At 36.9% G+C, this 20,076-nt stretch overlaps 1 protein-coding gene across 1 annotated transcript in view; it reads right to left on the bottom strand.

Annotated features, from left to right (window-relative positions):
* ISOC1 (isochorismatase domain containing 1) overlaps nucleotides 1-19,792 on the bottom strand; it is a 48,738-nt gene extending 28,946 nt beyond the window's left edge. The window contains exons 1-4 of the mRNA XM_044657617.1: nucleotides 19,304-19,792; nucleotides 3,264-3,383; nucleotides 2,958-3,161; nucleotides 2,614-2,730 (exon numbers count right to left, since the gene is read on the bottom strand). Of these exons, the coding sequence (XP_044513552.1) occupies nucleotides 2,614-2,730; nucleotides 2,958-3,161; nucleotides 3,264-3,383; nucleotides 19,304-19,639 (777 nt within the window). The 5' untranslated portion in view covers nucleotides 19,640-19,792. The remainder of the gene's footprint in view (nucleotides 1-2,613; nucleotides 2,731-2,957; nucleotides 3,162-3,263; nucleotides 3,384-19,303) is intronic.
* Nucleotides 19,793-20,076: the final 284 nt, after the last annotated feature.

Here is a 20,076-nt window from a genome sequence, read left to right as displayed (position 1 = left end):
ACTGCCACCTCCTCCATTATTATTACCTCTCCTCTCTTACCTGCCTGCTAGCCAAAGAGGGAGAGACTACTTTCGATTCTCTCATTTAAACTGTCCTCTGCGTGGTGACGCAGGCATTCCTACACCCAAAGAACCGGAAACGGAAACCCGTTGGACCACGGGAAATGTAGTTTGATAATTCCCACGTGTCCATAGAAAATATATATATACTTTTAGATGGCATTTCCCAAATTCCAATTAACAAGACACAGTAAGAGAATAATTTATCCCTGTGAGAGAAGCTATTAAAACCGTTGTTATCTTAGCATTAAGTAAAATGCAACAAAAAGCTTAGGGTTTTTACAGGCCAATAGATTCTATCCCAAAGTTATTATTTTAGGCAAAGACTAGAACCCTACTGGGGAAGAAAGGAAATTAGGTGTTAAAGTGAGTAGATAATATAAAGGAATGCTCAGTTCCTTCATCTAGAAAGGGAGAGGAATAGTGTGTCTTGATATTTCTTCCCCAGCTATGCTTAATCATCAGTGGAGATGTTATAGTTCATAGTCAAATCCACTGTTCCAGTTTAAGAATCATTACCCTATCCACACTGGTAGTTCCTAATGTTCCTTTCTTGTGTGTGACTTGTTTGTGATAGTTGACATTCTCTTCACATATATCCTCTTGATTCCAAGGCCAAGTTCAAAAGGGTAACCTGGGAATCAAGATGGCCTTCTCTTAAAGCCTATGGTGGTGGGGAAACTTGGTTTTAAATCATGGGAGCACCAGGAGAATGATGTAATACAAGGATTTTATCCAAAGATTACCCAGTTCTATATAACAATGAGAACCACAGCGTGGTAAAAAAAAAAAAACAAAACAACTTTTATCAAATTGTGTTAGTTAAAATCACCTGGGGTTCTATTTGGAAGGATTGAACCTCAATAGAGTGTTTGACAAACTTCTGTGGACCTGTGGGGGTCCTTAAAACTACATTTCCCGTGGTCCAACGGGTTTCATGGGTTTCCTGTTTTGGATGACATATTAAAGGTGAGGGACTATTTTAAGTAGGGGGTAGTGACTTGGAACTTCCTCTTTAGTTACCTGAGCTCGAGGAGAGAGGAAGGTAAATGGCTGAGGTGAGGTTGGAATAGGTTTTTCTTACAGGCTCATGGTCAGTTTATCTCTATCAGCATGGCTTTTATTAAAATACTATTCTCCCTTTTGATCTCGACCATCATCATTTTTAATCATAACAGTTTGGCAACCACGAAGGGATAAGTTCCTATTTGTAGCAGCATGGTAAGGCATAGTATAAACCAGTGGTTCCCAAACTTTTTTGGCCTACCACCCCCTTTCCAGAAAAAATATTACTTAGCCCCCTGGAAATTAATTTTTTTTTAAATTTTAATAGCAATTAATAGGAAAGATAAATGCACCTGTGGCCATCACTATAAACCCTGCAAAATGATAGTCTGTAAGGGAAATCCTTTTATAGAGATCATCAACCTCAAGAGTCATATCTTGCCCAAAAAATGAAACCAAAGAGTAGGAAGCTGCAGACATGCTTTCAGTGATAATACTAACCACCTCCCTCCCCACCATTCTAACTTTCTAGCTCTGTTGATGAGACCACCAGTCACCAGTGCTTGAATTCTCAGATTCATCTGTAAAACACTGTGTGTGGGGGGTTTGTAGGGGTGGTAGTGAAGAAAGAGAAGAATAAGAATTACACAAGATGTGAAAATGAAGGAAAATTATACTGCACCAAAAAAAAAAGAGTAATTACAAATTTTTTAAATTTTCAAAAAAAATGACGTTCCCTTGCAAACTAATTTTCAGTCTTCTTTAAAATAATTTTCTTAAGTTTCTCAAGCTACTCAAACTCATTTGATCAGCAGTTAAAATATTTGAGACAATGGGGCAGCTGGGTAGCTCAGTGGATTGAGAGCCAGGCCTAGAGACGGGAGGTCCTAGGTTCAAACCCGGCCTCAGCCACTTCCCAGCTGTGTGACCCTGGGCAAGTCACTTGACCCCCCTTGCCTACCCTTACCACTCTTCCACCAAGGAACTAATACACAGAAGTTAAGGGTATAAAAATATAAAAAAAAAAATAAAAAATATTTGAGACAACAAAATTTTTCCCAGTATTGAATTCATTTATATTAAGACACTTAGGTAAAAACTAATGTTCATCACTCTTTTAGATCATTAGATAACTATTAGTTTAATGGTGTTAATAGCAACTTACATGACTAGTTAATGGTTTTAATTTTTTTTTTTAATTTTAAACCCTTTACTTCTGTGTATTGACTTATAGGTGGAAGATTGGTAAGGGTAGGCAATGGGGGTCAAGTGACTTGCCCAGGGTCACACAGCTGGGAAGTGTCTGAGGCCGGATTTGAACCTAGGATCTCCTGTCTCTAGGCCTGGCTCTCAATCCACTGAGCCACCCAGCTGCCCCCCTAGTTAATGGTTTTAATTGTGAATTACAAGAATGTAATAGGTTTCCTTCATAAATAGGCATGTTTCATTTGCTTATATATTTTTCCAACTCTCTTCCGCTTCCTGGTAAGGGCTTTTTACTCAAAGAAATATATCAATTAGGCACAGATATTAAAGAGATCATGTTACCTCAAGAGCAAACATCCTGTCCATCATGCTTCTTGACGAAGTGGCATCAGCTACAATGTGAACTTCAACACCTCGGCCAACCAATTCCAGAGCCGTCTGCTGAATGCACACATGAGTCTAACAGAAAAGGGTCAAGATTATAACAGAACAATAAAGTACAACAACATATTAAATTCATAAACCTATTTTAATAACCTGCTATTCTTAAAAACAATGAATACTAGAACTGAATATAAATAGGCTTAATTAACATTGGGCACACATAAACTAGCACTTCTATTTGTCAAGATCACATTTTAAAAGATAAATCATTATCAATAATATTTAATATTAAAAATACCTACTTCTACTCCAAACAAGACAACACTACGAACTCCAGGAATTTCTGCTAATGCTGCTTCTACTTCCGGTAATACCATTGAAAATTTAGTCTTCGGAAGTACAAGTTTAACACCTGTTAAATCAATTTCTTGTACAGTACTGCCAAGACCTTTGGGGTACTGTTCTGTTACAATAACTGGAATTCCTAAAATCCGAGCCCCTTGCAACTGAAAAAAAAAAAAAAGTTTTTTTCAGAAAAGATTGTACCATGTCGCAACGAAAAAGAACAGAAATGTAATACATCGCAAAAATTATTTTTTTAAACCTACCAATCTTTGTCCTACACTAATGATATCACCAAAATACTTGATAGCTGGTCTGAATCTTTCTTGCATATCACAGCAAAAAAATACAGTACTTGAAGGCATAAGATTTCCCAATGTGGTAAGCTGAAAAAAAAAGTAGGGAAAAACTTAATAGTTAATTTTAGAATTTTAATTCTGGAATGTATTAACAATGTTTAAAGCTTAAATTAAAACAGAAAACTAAAACTGGCAACTTGAAATGAACTGTGACCCAGCAAAAAGTGCTAAGAAAAGCAAAAAAACAAACAGAAACAGTTGCTTTGCTAATGAACACACAAAGTAGAATTATACAAACAGAATCATTTTAGTATTGGAATACTTTTAAGAAAGACAGCAAAAAAGGGAGAAATAATTCAGCTTCACTGAAAAAAAATCCAATAATTGCTAAGGGACCTGCTACACAGGATGAGAATAAGTCTAAATAAGTCTGCCTTATTTCACACTATCACATTTAACATCAAATTCCACTGAAGGAATATAAAAAAGTCCATGTCAATGGAGCCTTTAGGGCAGGGGTCCAGCAACCTTTTTGATCGTGAGAGCCATAAATGCCACATTTTTTAAAACGTAATTTCGTGAGAGCCGTACAGTGCTCACTGTGCGCTCTTGTAACAGCGCCTGAAAAAAAAATTGACTTTATGGCTTCTGCAGAAAGAGCCATATCTGGCCCTCAAAAGAGCCAGATATGGCTCCAGAGCCATAGGTTGCCGACTCCTGCTTTAGGGAAAGGTCCCTATTGCTAAATGCCAAATGTTTGCATTGCAGAGTTATCTCAAGGATTAAGATTGAGTGGTAAATACAATCTTTACAATAACCTTGAATAAAAATACACAATAATGTACTTTTAAAATGATGAGGTACTTTCTTCACAATATCTCTATGAAATAAATTAATATCACCTGATAATCTGGTTTTATGGAACTCTAACCCTTGTCCTTGATAGTCTGTCTTAAAGAAACTCCTTTGCTGACCCTTGTCCTAGACTGAATCATAAACCTTCAAGCATCCTTTGATTATTTTAGATAGGATTAGCAAATATAATTGAGTCTTAAGTACCTTTTTGTTTTCTTAATTTCTCCTTTGTATCTAGGCTAAGTACTGTAGGCTAGGGCTACAACATCAAGGCCTCTCCTAGTCAGTTTGAACTAGGCTAATGCAGGTCCCAAGTGAGAAACAGAGCATAAGGCCTCCCCCTTCTCCAAAATCTATTTAAGCACACCGCATACTGTAGTTCTGTTGAAATCTCAGTACAGAGGTTCTATGTGGCTTCCCAGTTTACTCTTTCTACCTCCAATAAAGACCACCTTCTAATAACTACTTCAGTAGTTCTTTTTTTTTTTTTAACATCCATATCCCTTTGACATATATTCCACAAATCTCCCTTAATTATCCTGGTTGTCCACAAAAAATTTCTTCAATTTTATCCACAAATTAGAATGCAACATAGAATTTATTTAATCTATCATATGGTGATGATGTTACTTATTAAAAATGTTAAGGACAGGGGGAAGCCATAGTAATCTTTATTCTTTGTACATACTAGGCACTCAATAGTCATAGGATACATGAATGAATGGGATCCAAGATTTAATATAATAAACCAAAAAGAATAAGATTAAATTTAATAGTTGTAAAAGTCTACATATGTTGTTTTTTAAATCAAGTATAGTGTGGGGGGGAAGAGCTAGGCTAGACAATAATTCATGTGAAAGCAAGGGGAATAACTCTAGAAAGATGAAGACATATCAGGAAACAATGTAACCCCAAACATCTGGAAACAACTCAGTAAATTTCTAAAAATTCAATAGAAGAAGCAAGGGGAAACTCCTTTGTCAACTAGAAATCTGGAGACCCTAAGTTTGCCCCTGTCCCTTGAGATTTCACCTAGAGGGAGGTCCCAGATTCACCCATTTCAATCTGAACAAAGGACTTTAAGGTAGTTAAGGATCTTAGTCCAGGTGGGATTACAGACCTAATCCAAATACCCTTTTTGTCCCAGTAGTTTCTCCCATTGTATCAATGTCCTCTCTCAGGCAGCCCAGTAAAGCATCAGCCTTTCCCTAATAATCCTGTCTTGGACTTCTCATTTCCTTATAGCCATGGTAATACCAATCAATCATACTTCCTTGTCCTTAGTTCCCCAAATGGTGTATAAATTCCCCAAGTTCTACTGTTCTTTGGAGAATCATCTAGCATGGTGCATTCTTCAAGGGAATACATCCCCAGAGCCCCAGAGTGTTGACTCTGTGTAGTTTGTGGCACTTGGCTCTATGATAGCAGCTGATTACTGGACCTATCTCTTTCCTGAATAAAGACTTGGTTTTTCTGACTACTTTAGTAGTTCTGTGTTATTTCCAAGTTATTGCATTAAATGACTGTCTGAATCTTGCAGGAGCTCTAACTAGTGTCAACTCAATTTCTGGAAACCCCAAGTTTGCCTCTGTTCCTTTCTCCCCTTAGAGAAGTCCCAAACTGACTTTGTCTAAGAATGAATAATTTTAGGACCACAAAGCATCCATTAAGTGTCCTAAAGAGTGATAGAAGTGCTCAAATCCTCCATCACCCTTTTTGTTTTAGAAGTTTCCCTCATTGTATCAGAGATTCTTTCCCATATCAGGAACCTGGCAGGAACCATCCTTTTTGTATCCATTTTAAGTTAGGCTTAGCCTATGTTTACTATACTTAATTCCCCCCAAAGGTATGTAAGCCCCAAGTTCTATTATTCTTTGGAGAATCAACTTTGGTGGTGATTCTCTCAGAGACACTGTTCCCAGAGTCCCAGAGTTTTGACTCTGTGGTATTTGGCTCTGGGTTCTGTGTGGTGGCTGGATATTAAGATTTGTGTCTTTTCCTGATTAAAGATTTTCGTTTGATGACTACTTTAGTGGTTCTGTTTTTCCAAATTGACACTAGAAATAAGGCAAAGTTATAAAGAACACAAAACCTGAAAGCAATCATGGCAGGGTTTGAATAGGAATTTAAGCAGTCCTGCTTTAGGTACCTGTAGAAGACAAGGCCAGAGCAGAACCTTGAAATCAAAACCTCGGGGGATTTCTCAGTCAGAATCTGGTTGGAGACTGTGCCAGGAGGTAGACACAGAAAAAAGGCCAAGCCCCCAGAATCCTGAGGCCAAACCTAGAAGGATCTAGAGAAGATGGGGTACTGGCCAACACCTATGAGCAAATAGAGATCTGCTCACTGCATCCAAAAGTATAGCTGGGAGCTAAGTCTGACCTTCAAATATCAAGTCTATAAAATGAGATTGCAGATATGAGTAAATAGAAAAAAAAATGTTAAACACAATGAACAAGTAATACAGTTTGAGAGATATCCAAGAGATAACAAGGAAAGAGGAGAGTAACTTTACTAGTCCAAGTACGAAAAGAAGCTCCTACCAACAAGGACTGTAACAGTAAGAGGAATAAATGTGCATGTAATAGAACCTTAAATTGGACCTACTTTGAGAACTATTAAGATTTATTGTAACCTAAAAAATGGACATTTTTTAATACAAAGCTGCACAAACAATTATGTCCTCAGTGCTTCCAATACTATCATCTTCAGTAAAAAAATGATCTTAATGACCCAGGTAATATCATGTTTGCTACCTTCTCTTAATGGTGGTAATTGAGCCATACACTCTTATGAAAACTGTGGAATGTGAATTTAATGTACAGTAAGAATTAAATATACCATGAGAAATTAAAATTTTGATTAATTGAAAAGACATAAGAATTTATTGAGTGAAGTGAGTAGAACTAGGAAAATTATTTATAATAGCCATAAATATTATGTATAATAATTACATAATTAATGTAAAGGAAAACAATTTTGAAAAGCTTCAGAGCTCTGATTGATGCAGAAACTAATGATTTCAGAAGACTAATGATGAAACATATTACCATCTATTGGTCAAAAAAAAAATCAAGGCTCAAAGAAATCTACATTTATAGACATAGCCAATGTACTGATTTTTTAAAATTATACTTGTGGTTTACAATGGAGAATTGGGGGGAGGAGGGGTTGGAAGGTAACAAAAGTGATGTTGAAAAAAAGCATAAATGAAAAATGAACAGATTCAAGTGGGAGGAAATTCAGATGGGAACATAGATAATCAAGACAGTTTTTTTGTTTTTACTGACATGTTGAATTTACTATACATTTTAAAAAACTACCTAAGAAGTTCGTTGTTTCATAGTCAATTCTTTTCTCCATTCTTTGTTTATTGAAGAGTTTCAAAATATCATTAGGGCTGTTTGAAGGATATAAAGCAATTTATCCTAGGGAAGAAGGGTAGGGATAGGGTAATACAGAAGGAATTCTATGAAAGCTCTATTTAAATATTTGAAGAACTTGTCATATAAAAGAGGGGCAGTTTGTATTATCTGGCCCCAGAAGCCAGAACTAAGCAGTAGGTGGAAAATGCTAGAGGAAGGTTTAATTTCAGTGTAAGGGAAAACTTCCTAATCATTAGTTATCCAAAGGCAAATGCTTTGAATATTTTTTTTCCCTCATGGAATTCTCTAACAATGATTAGAGAACCATTTTGGGGAGATGTAGAATGGGATACTCAGGGAAGGTCCTATGAGGTTCTTTCCAATACTGTGATTCTGTTAAGTATGTTTAAGAGTGTTTTTTATGCATCAAAATAGTTGTTTAAAAAGTTCTGAGATATCATTATTATTCTTATACTGGTTAACGTCCAAGGACAAATTGTGTAATTTTAGAGTTGGAAGGGATCTTTCTAATTCAACCCCATTATTTAACAGATGAGGAAACTGAGCCTCAAAGGAAGGTTAAATGATTTGTTCAAGGTTACAAAGAGTTACAAGAAAGAACACTGATTGTGAGTAAAACTCTAATTCTAGCTCTTCCTTGCTCTATCCACTAAAAATAAGGAATAAGCCATTTTATCTACATTTTATCTACTTACTCAAGCTTCTAAGTGTAGAGGTTCAGAAATGACAAATCATGGAGATGTTAAATATGTATTCAAAAGCTGACTCAAATGAGCAAGGTGTTCATGAGTCAGAATTATGTATATATTTTTAATAATTCACATGATTGACTTATACTGGATACTTCTATCAAAGAAATTAAATTGGGGTCAAAATTGTTGAGCTAAAATTTCTATTAGCATTTCAGGAGTTGTAAAAGATACAGGCAGGCTGAAAAGATCTTTGGAATCTCAAAAGCTTAAATTTATTATCTGAATAAGCAGGATGGAAATTGCTAATACTCAGGAAGGCTATCAGACTGGAGTCTGGGAGAAAGGAAGATTGATTAACAAAGGCAGTAGTACTTCCTTCCCAACACCTGTTCTCTTACCACATGGATCACTGTTTTTGTAATTAGGTTTATAAGCTGATGTAAAAAACCTTTTGGTATCTCCTATGTGCTATCTGAAAACTCATTTGAAATATCAACATTTTAAATAAACATTTTGAGAAAAGGCAGAGAGGCAGTTTGTCTTTGTCTCCAGGCTACTTCTGTCTCTTGTCTCATTTCTCTCTATGCATCTCCATCCTCTTTCTTAGTCCTTTTTCCCCATTCCTCTTCCAGAACCTGGTTTCCCTTCTAGGACATTAGAACCCATGTGGATTTTTGAAGGGGCTGGACCTCTTCACTAAGGCAGTATTTCACAAATTTTCTTCCATGGCTCTTCTTGTTTATATTAAACTCCCAAAGTCTGAGCTGGCTAGTCACTGGAGATAGTCAAAATATAGTAGTAAAAGGAGACTGTGTTAGTCAGAATGAGGAAGCACAAGCTCAGTAGCTAAGGAGTAATCTGCATTAAACTTTATTATTCATTAGAGTAAAGACAAAGCAGCATCTTGAAATATGTTGAGCCAAGTCAAATCAACAAACATTTTTGATGTCAAATGAGAAAACATAAAAACAACCATAGACAAACAAGATATACAGTCATCCCTTGCTATATCATGGTTCACTTATAGCAGCTTGATTGTATCGCAGGTTTTTAAAAAACATATATCTAATTCTGTATTGCAGAGTTGTTGCTACATCATGGGATTTTGTGGATGACTACCGTACTGTACACAATGGAAATGCAGATGCCACTATGTCTTGTGCAATTTTGCCAATTATACACACACACTACTGGCTGATGGAATGAAAAGTGACCAACCACAGCACTGTGTTCTGTATCCTGGATGCTAATTGGCTCATTAATTGTAGCATCAGTCTGTTTGTTCTCCCGCACTGTGCCCATACATTCAGCATCTCTCCTTGTCCACTTCATATCGATGTCTGATCACTATGCAAAGCGTTGCTCTGTGATGTTGTGTTTTTGTGAAGTTTCTGTAAAAGTTTGAATTTATTTCAAGCCCTATATCACCCAAATGTTCTGTGCCTCCTAAGGCAGTGAACACAAGCACCAGGGGAAGACGATTACCATCAAAGAATAATAAAATAAATATAACACTGCTACTTTGTGAATTTTTAACTACCGTGGGGGTCTCTGGAACATAATTCCCACAATAGGTGAGGGATCACTGTATACAGAACAAACTGAAGATAATCAACAGAAGCACTTTTTCTTGTTTGTCCTTTGTTTTCAAAAAGATCCATGATATCATGAGGTGATGTCTTGACTTGAAGGTAAATTAGATTTAAGTGAGGCAAAGTTGCACAAAGTTGTCAGCCTCACTCTCTCTTCCAAAGTCTTCTAAGTCCAGTGGTAAGACAAAAGTCAGGAAGCCTGGCGATGGCAGTGAATGCAGTGGATGACCTTGGAATCTTCAAAGCCTGACCAAGTTATAAGGACTCCACAACACCTGCTTTGGCCACTTTCACAGCCATTGGAACAAATTGTTCTCATCTACTCATTTCTCCAGGAGAAATCTTTACATGCTTGGGGTAGACATCCCCCTAACTTACCTGGTTTAGACCATCTGCCCAGATGATTTACTGGGGTATGCCCGTTGCATGTGCTACAGTTTTTTAGAGCCACAGGTTAGAGCTGAGTGCCAGATTGATTCCAAAGGTAGATAAGCAGCCCTGAAAGAGGCAAGATGCTATACCAGAAGTGCTAGTCCTTAAATATTCATACATTCTAATAATGCCATATTCTAATAATGGTACTAGTATTAAGGGGGACCAATTAGAGCAACTTGCCCAGCCTACTTAGTGAAATCGGATCAGCTGATAAGAATATTAAACAGTAGCAAGAGCTAAGGAATTACAAACTACAATAAATGCCTTTGTTTTTCATGTAGCTTTATTCTAATAATGTTCATATAATGTTAAGAGAAACAATCAGGATGGTGTGGGATTTTTTTTTGTTTGTTTGCTTTTTGGGGGAGTAGAAACCCAGACTTCTAATTTGGCCTCCAAGGGGTGCCCAAGGCATGGACTATGGACAGAATCGGAAGGAGACTGGGGTACATGGCAGGCTGGGGTCTAGGGGTAGAGGCAGAGAGCAGTCCTCAGGGTTTGGGGGGTAGCTCCCCAAGAAGGAAGGAGGCCCTGCTCTGCAAGCACATGCACCTTCATGGACTGTTCTTCCTGCTAGCACATGCATATCCAATGGTCAGGGATGTTGAGGATGAGGATATACAGGGTCACAGACATTCTGCCAGTCACTCTGGAAGCCATTACACTGGGTAAAGTCTAACGTCTAACATGATATAAGGCAAATAGTAATGAGTTAGGCATTAGGAGAATTAGTTTCTAATCTGAGCTTTATTATTAAGTACATGTGACTTTGACCAAATTTCATCACTCTTGATCTTGTTTTCCCAACCTGTTAAAACAAGCATGCATCCAAAATTCCTTCTAGAGCTAAAACTTCTAGGAAACAAGAGAGAAAAACAGTTATTGTAATACAAATATTCCAGTTCTGGAAATCATTCTGGAAAGGATTATTCAAAGTCATGCAATTCGATAACCTTCATGTTATATATGGGGAAACTGAAACACAACTGTCTTAACCATAGTCACACAAGTCAACACAGTAGAGATTAGAATACAGGTTTCTAATTCCTAGTTTTGTTCTCTGATAATGTTCTACTGAAAGGTCTCAGTACAAAGCTTTTCAGACGCTAAACTAGAGACTCTGGCCAATGTGGCTGCTAGAGCAAAAAGTAGATGGTCCAACAGTCACGTATTTACTCATCTACAGCTTGCAACCAATCAAAAAATCTGCAAAAATTTCAATGAAAAATCACAGACTTCAATGGCCCCAGAACTACACAAGAGGTCATTTAGAAGCTTGAGAGCAAGAAGGAAGTTGTTAACAAAATCAGTGCCTTTACAGAGTAGTTTCAGAGAGTGAGACCAGAGATCAGATAGAGAAACATGTAGTTTGCAAAGCTCTTTATCCAAAAGAAGCAAAAACCAGACTCCTCAGAGAAAGCCCCAAAATGGTCAGTGCCATTTTGGGGACTTCGGAAGTACCAGAGAGTAGAAAGTAGGGAAATCAACCAATGAAATGCCACTGGGTACAAAGAACACCAGCTCAGGCAAGTGGTTCAAGGTCCTGAAAATGTGTTCTAAGATGTCATAGATAGATATTGTGATAATTAGATTAAATCTACACTGCCCATCTTTAAATTTAATTAAATAAATTTAATAAAGGTGAGAACACCTCTAATTCTGGGAGGTCCATAACCCAAGTGTGCTAGAGTGGGTGACAAATCAGAATCAACTGACTGCCCCTAGGCAGTACTATTGTTATTGGACATGCAAATTAGGAGGGAGGCACAGGAAGTGACACATAAGTGACCCCTTTAAAAAGAGGGAGTTGAGTGAGTGAGAGGTTTTGGTTAAAGAGGGCATCTGGTGACAGACCTCTTCTGGTTCGTGGAGGGGTGCTTGAATACTGAGACCCTGGTGAGACTGCTTTAAATATCTTCTTTGAATTCCACGTGGTGAGTTTAAAGACTGACTGAATCGTCCTGATTCTCTTAAGAAATTTATTTTAGTAGAATCTGTGAATGAAGTTTTGCTCCATTCACCTCCAGGCCTTTGGCCCTCTAATTCTCAGCTGAGAGTTAAGATCTACCTGGATTAATTAGAGGATCATAATAAATTACCTACTGGGTTAGATTCTCATTTCCTTATTTCCTCTCTCTCTTCTTAATTGTAAATAAACTTCCATAAAAGTCAATTTTGACTTGAGATTGTTCTTAATTGAGAATTGATAATAGTTCAATCCTCTGGCAACCATCTTTTAACATATTGAACCCATAAGACACCTTTTTCCCCCTTACAATATAAGGATCTAGTACTCTTAAGTCTTAAAGATCTATCAGTAAAATGGGGTTCAATACAGGAACTCTAGTGACCCCAGGCAAAAGCAAGACTGACCACTCTTCCCAAAAGTACAAACAAAGCATCACTTTAGGAATCCAAAAGTTGAATAAATTACAAAAAATATCATTAGTACAAATAAAATTACTGAAAATCTAGAGATTCTCTTTTGGGAAAGAATAACTCTCTACAACAACTTGAAGCAAAGATTCTAAGGAAAAAAAATGTACTTTCCAAAGGACAACATGAATACCTAGAAAAAAATGAGGCAAGAGATTTTTAAAAATGAAATAAAAGCATTAGAGAAAAGAACTGGGAAAAAAATAGTTTAAAAGATAAAATGGTCAACTTCATCCCAGGAAACTAGAATAGACAAAACAAAAATCAGTGACTCCATGATATAGCAATAAATATTATAAGAAAACTGTAATTTTTAAAAAGCCTGCATTCTGGATTTCAGAAAATGACAAATGAAAACTGCTCCTACCTATCAGAACCTTAGGATGAAGTAAAAACAGAAAGAATCCACCTATCAAGAAAAAGTCCCAAGAATGCCAGTCAAAATCCAAAACTCACATCAAAAATAAAAGCACTGTAAACATTCTGTGGATTTTAAAATTAGTATTCAATAACTCCAAAGTATAATATTTATAAAGATTTATTAATATTTAACTACAGACCTAGAGAACACAGGGACTGTTCCCCACTCACCTCATGTGGAAGAGAAAGCTAGGGCAATAAGGACCTGTCACCACTCAATTGACGAGGAAGAGAGAGGGGGTGTTACACAAAACTTATATACAATCATGCAAAAGACACAGGTAAACAGAAAGGAAAAGGAATTGTGGGTAATAAAGAAAAGAAGTTTGGGTAATGTAGTTCCATGGGTTCAAAATTTTCCTACTATACAATTCAGAAAGAAATTCAAGTATCAAGAGTTTACAATCAGGATCATACGAGACCACTCAGCTTCTATTTTAAAATGAGAGATCTTGAAAGGCAGAGAGGCCTTACAACCAAAAAGTACCTTACTCTGCAAAGCTGAGTATAAATATGTATAAAGAAAAACTGACCTTTAATGGAATAGAGAATTTTTCAAATATAAGATGCAAGGGGAAATCTAGAAAGATGAATATATTTGAACAAGGAGAAAGAGCTATTTACTTAAGTAGTGCGAACATTCTCATGAGAAAAAAAAGAAACAATTACCTCTAAATTATTAATATCTTCAAGAAATTAAATAAGTAAAACTGAGTTCCTAGTTCTACATTGAATCTGTTATGGACGTATGAAGATGAGAAAGGGAAGAGAGAGTAAAAAGAATAAACTAGTGTAGAAAGGAGGAAGGGGGTGGTATTTGCTAATTTTCACACTGAGATGTAATCAGGGTATGTGCCAATATGGAAGAAGCAGTGGGAGTGGTAGACATCAAATCAACCACACTTATATATGAAATGGACAAAGAAGGGTTCTACAGAAATAGTTTGGTGTAGAAATACATCAAACTCATTTGAGAAACAAGTGGAAATGGGGGAGGGAGAGGTTAAGTGGGAGAATGACACCAGGGAGGGAAGTTACAAGTAAAACAAATTTGTTCAACATGAAAAAGGGATAGAGGAGGGAGAAGGAGAAGAAAACCAAAGAACTAAACTCTAAGTGTGTACCTCAGAATGTATTTTAAGTAACTGAAGAATAGCTAAACAAATTGTGGTATATTACTCTAACGAAATTTTCTGACACAGAAAATAAAATTAATGTATCTAAAATAAAAAAGGGAAGTGGTTGAATGGAAAAAATCTTTGCATCAAACTTCTATTATAATGGTTTGATATTATAGATAAGACAGAAAACCAAAAGCCATTCCCCAATCAAAAGATATGAATGGTTCTCAAAAAAAGAATAATATAATTAACAAACATATGAAGGAATGCTCCAAATCATTATTAGAATTGCAAATCAAAACAACCCTGAGGCTTTACCTCATTTCCTACAAACTGGCAATGACAAAATATGTGTACTGTCAATGGTGGAGAGGATGTAGGAAGATAAGCACACCCATACATTGTTGGTGGAGCTATGAATCAGTAAAACCATTTGGAGAGCAATTTGAAAATATGCAAATAAATTAACTTAAGTGCTCATAACTTTTGATCTAGAGATTTCACTACTACTCAATTTATAAAAAGAAAGTCACCATATACATCAAAATACATGTTTTTGTGATAGCAAATAACTGGAAACAAAATAGTGGTGAATGGCTAAACAAAATGTGGAGCCCAAATGAAATCAAATATTTGTTTTGTGGGAATGATGAATATTATGTCTACAGTGAAGCATGGAAAGATATGCATGAACTCATGAAGAGTAAAATAAGCAATCAAAGAAGAAATACAATGACTTCAAAAAAGTAAGTGAAAAGAACCACAAAACAATCATAAGAAAAAATGTTACAAAAAATAAGCATGGTTCCAAAGAAAAGATGTAAGACATCCCCTTTACATATCCTCCCACACCTTTGCATAAGTAATAGGTAACTGGTTATGGCACATTACACATTATTTTCAGACATTTCTGAAGTGTTGATAAGTTTCGCTGATTTTTCTCTTTCTTTTTTTCTTTAAAATAGTAGTTGTGATATGAAATGGCTTTCTAGGGATGAGAATGGGAAAATAAACTGGAGAAAATCTGGTAATGTAAGAAAAACAAAAGACATGAATATGGGGTAAATTACCTCAGCAAGACAGATACAGAGATAAACCCAAAGAGCCCAGTTTTGGGGACAAAAATCCACTATTTGACAAAAACTGCTGGGCAAATTGGAAAACAGTATGGGAGAGATTAGGTTTAGATCAATATCTCACACCCTATACCAAGATAAATTCAGAATGGGTGAATGACTTGAATATAAAGAAGGAAACTATAAGTCAATTAGGTGAACACAGAATAGTATACCTGTCAGATCTATGGGAAAAGAAAGATTTTAAAACCAAGCAAGAGTTAGAAAAATTTACAAAATGTAAAACAAATAATTTTGATTACATTAATTAAAATTTTTGTACAAACAAAAACAATGCAATTAAAATCAGAAGGGAAACAAGAAAATGGGAAAAAAATCTTTATAACAAAAAACTCTGACAAAGGTCTAATTACTGTTGTCATTTGAAATTATTGTTAGCCCTGGAAGACTACAACTCCCAGGACTCTCTCTGCTACAACTTCCCCTGACACCTGACACCACTTCCTTTGGGGGAGGTGTCAGGGAAAGTATAAAAGGGAAAGTTTGGAGCCTTTCTCTCTCTCAAACTTGGAGGCTAGCTGGGCTCTCTCTACCCTGAGACCCTGATATCTCTCTCTCTCTCTCTCTCTCTGCCCTTTTTTCCCTTTCTTCCTACCTCCTAGTTTTCCCTAAACCTTTCCCTTACTAATTAAAATAAAACCTAGCTATTCAAACCCTAAAGTTGTTCTCTAATCATTAATTTGGGGGCTCTGATCAATTTCCTCCTGCTGGGATGCTACCCTCCTTTCTCTACCTTCCTCTCTCCTTTCTCCCATCCATCTTACCTCTCTACCTTCCTCCACTCACTTTCAAACACACATTACTCAAATATACTAAGAGCTAAATCAACAGTACAAAAAATCAAGCCATTTTCCAATTGCTAAATGGGCAAGGGACATGAATAGGCAATTTTCAGATAAAGGAATCAAAACTATCAATAAGCACATGAGAAAGTGTTCTAAATCTCTAAAAATTAGAGAAATGCAAATCAAAACAACTCAGAGGTATCACCTTACACCCAGCAGATCGGCTAAAATGACAGCAGGGGAGAGTAATGAACATTGGAGGGGATGTGGCAAAGTTGGGACATTAATGCATTGCTGGTGGAGTTGTGAATTGATCCAACCATTCTGGATGGCAATTTGTAACTATGCCTAAAAGGCTTTAAAAGACTGTCAGCCATACCACTACTGGGTTTATACCCCAAAGAGATAATAAGGAAAAAGATTCGTACAAAAAAATTTATAGCTACACTCTTTGTGGTGGCAAAAAAATTGGAAAATGAGGGGATGCCCTTTGATTGGGGAATGGCTGAACAAACTGTGGTATCTGTTGGTGATGGAATACTATTGTGCTAAAATAAATAATGAACTGGAGGAATTCCATGTGAACTGGAATCCAGGAATTGATGCAGAGTGAAAGGAACAGAATCAGGAAAACATTATACACAGAGACAGATACACTTCTCTACTAGCACCAATGCAATAATCCAGGACAATTCTAAGGGACCTATTAGAAAGAACACTATCCACATCCAGGTTAAGAACTGTGGGAGTAGAAACACAGAAGAAAAACAACTGCTTGATCACATGGGTCGATAGAGATATGACTGGGGATGTAGACTCTAAACAATCACCCTAATGCAAATATTAATAATATGGAAATAGGTCTTGATCAATGACACATGTAAAACCCAGTGGAACTGCTTGTTGGCTACAAGAAGAGGGTGGGAGGAAGGAAGGGAAAGAACATGAATCATATGACCACGGAAAAATATTCTAAATCAATTAAATAAAAATTTCCAAATAAAAAATTTTTATAAAAGAGGAAGAAGAGCAAAAAACTAGAATCTAAGGCAGTTTTTTTAGATTACCTCTTATACAAGTGGGAAATGACTGAACAAATTTGATACATTTATCAATGAATAAAATGAAATATTGCTAGGTCTTAAGAATGACCAAAGAAATGATCTCATAGTATCATATGAAACATAATTTTTAAAAAAAGCTATCCGGATCAACTAATGAATATTAAAATGTTTTAAAAGAATTTTTAAAAATTATAAATCTAAAAGTTTTTCTAGTGGAGTATAAGCTTCTTGAGGTAAGAAGCTATGCCTTATTTATCTATCTTCTTCTAGCATCTACCCAGTATTGTGCTAAATAAATATTTGTCATTGAAGAAAAAAGAAATTTTGTGTACTTCAGTAACTTTTACATTGCTAAGAACACAACTGTTAAAAAAAAGTACCTTTTAATAGTGTTCTATTGATGTCAATGATAATTGGGGTGGAAATGGCAGTGAAAGGAATTTTTGTTTTAAAGCAAAATAAGCATCCAACAGCTCTCTCCTACATTAAAAAAAAAACATAGTACAAAAACAACAACTATTCTGAGATGTCTTCCCAATTAGATTTACTTAAAATTGATAGGGAAAATCAAGGAGCCATGTGGCTTATTTAGATACATTTCTAAATATTTAGTTAAAATGTATTTTTTTGACCAGTGTTATCTTGTAACATGACATTGGAAGGTCACTTTCATCAAGCCAACAAATTGATAGCACAAATAAACACAAACAATAAATGATTCAAATAAATTATTGTGACCCTCCCACCCCCACTACTTTTAAGGAGTTTTTATGTTTAAATGATCATTTATCAATGGCACATTCTCCAGCGATCAGTTTGTCAGAAAAAAATTCTCAAGAGAGTTTTGCTGAGGCATTAACCATAAAAATGTCTTACCATAATGATGGGGGTATTATTTTTGAGCATTCTAAGGTTGACTTTGACAATGTTACCCCTGATATAAATTTAATGAGCCCTGAAGCTTTCAGATGAAGGGAACATTAATTGTTTCAGTAAACTACATATGAACATTTTGGCCAGCATGCATCGGAGATACTGAGCAGGACAAAGTAATGATAGGTAAGAAAGGCCACAGATAACTCAGTTAAAGAACTACTGCTTTAGAGTAACTGACAGGGTGACACCTGAGATCTAAATGCCTCCAAGATCTGAATGCTACATGTGTTTCAATTTCAACCTGAATGGCTAGTTAATTCTACACAAAAGAAAATAAAGACAAAAACATATAAAAAGAATTTTATTATTTATATTTATTGCTCGTAGGTTACTGCGAGCTTTCCATTCTCTCTCCCCACCTCATCCCCACAACCTTAATAAGCAGAGCTTCAAAATAAAGTTATAATTAATGATTAATACCAAGAGGCAAATTATATCTAATCCCTTCCAGAATTTTAGACCCTTCCCTCTCAATTTTTTAAAAGCTATCTCAGATCCTGAAAGTTTACTGTGATTCACTACTTGGAATAACCAAAATTCAGTGGGAGCAAGTTAAATTTCACATAAAAACTTGGAGTGTTCAATTTAAAGGTTTACAGAGGGGGCAGCTGTGTGGTTTAGTGGACTTAGAGCCAGGTCTAGAGATTGGAGACCCTAGTTTCAAATCTGGCCTCAGACACTTTCTGGTTGTGTGCAAGTCACTTAACCCCCATTGCCTAGCCCTTCCCACTTTTTTGCCTAAGAAAGACAGAAAGTAAGGGTTAAAAAAAAAAACTAAACTAAAAAAAATTATTTTAAGAGGTTTACAGAAAAATTTAAAAAGCAGACAGTTGTACACTGTATGATACTTTTGGAAACCACTGCTGTACTACCTCCTACCTTCATGGGTGATAACACTTTATGTATCTGTTTGGAAATTGCGGAATGGTGACTACAATTATAACACAAACACGTGCAGTCACGCTCACGTGCATTTTGAAGTAAAGAAACAGCAGAACCATAAGGACACAAAGCACCCCCAGTACTGTCATATGTTCTAGGGAGAACTAGCTATGGTTGCACCAAAGACACCTGAGGAGTACTCAAATTAAGAGAAAAGAGAAAGATGAGTGCTTTCTTACACCACCCTGCTTTCTCCCAAGTTCTTACCTGGATCTGCAAGGGAACCAGGCGAACTTTGCAGCGTTCGCTCACCAGGAAGCCCTTGGGCAGGTCGACATACTGACCCCACTCCTCGGCAAAGAGCTGCACCACAAATTTGCGGTGCATGTCTATCTGGTCGCCGTAAAGGCTCAGGAATTTCTGGATAAGCACTTCGTGGCCCGCGCCATGCGGCACCGTGGAAGGCCGGGCAAACACAGAAAAGCAGAAGAGCACTGGCACTGCACCCCCAGTAGATTGCGATCCGGGGGCCCCGCCGCTGCCACCACTGTTGCCGCTGTTGTGCAAGTGTGCAAGGGAAGCCGGCTCCGCTGCCGCCGCCATGTTCCCCGCAGCTCCAGTGCGGAGCTGAGCACGCTCCCTGTCGCTTCCTCTTTCTAAAGGAACACTTACAAACGGCTCCTCCTTTTCCTCTAGGTTTCTGGCCACCAAGCGAGGGCCCCAGTCTCCAGCAACCAGAGAGTGGAAATGAAGAGGAGTCCCTCTGCTGCTTCTCTCCAGCTTCTCTTTCTGACTCTCCCACCCCCACTCCCACCTGATCTTCGTGAGAGGTCTTGGCGTGTGGAAAGAGCCCCGGGCACAAAGGAGTTTCAGAATGTGACGAATTACTACGCAGCTTGCTGAAGAATCTCCCAAATCCTAGATCTGGAAGTTCCTCTTCAAAGCTTTGAACAGGATCTCTTTTCCTTTTACACCAGGGACTAGGCTCACATATACAGACTTGGGACTAAAGAATGTTATATATTTTTCTCCTTGAGCTG

This window comes from Gracilinanus agilis, chromosome 1, assembly GCF_016433145.1.
Source record: "Gracilinanus agilis isolate LMUSP501 chromosome 1, AgileGrace, whole genome shotgun sequence".
In the NCBI taxonomy this organism is placed as follows: Eukaryota; Metazoa; Chordata; class Mammalia; order Didelphimorphia; family Didelphidae; genus Gracilinanus; species Gracilinanus agilis.
The sequence above is the reverse complement of the archived record's forward strand: the minus strand, read 5'-3'. Positions and strand labels throughout refer to the sequence as shown.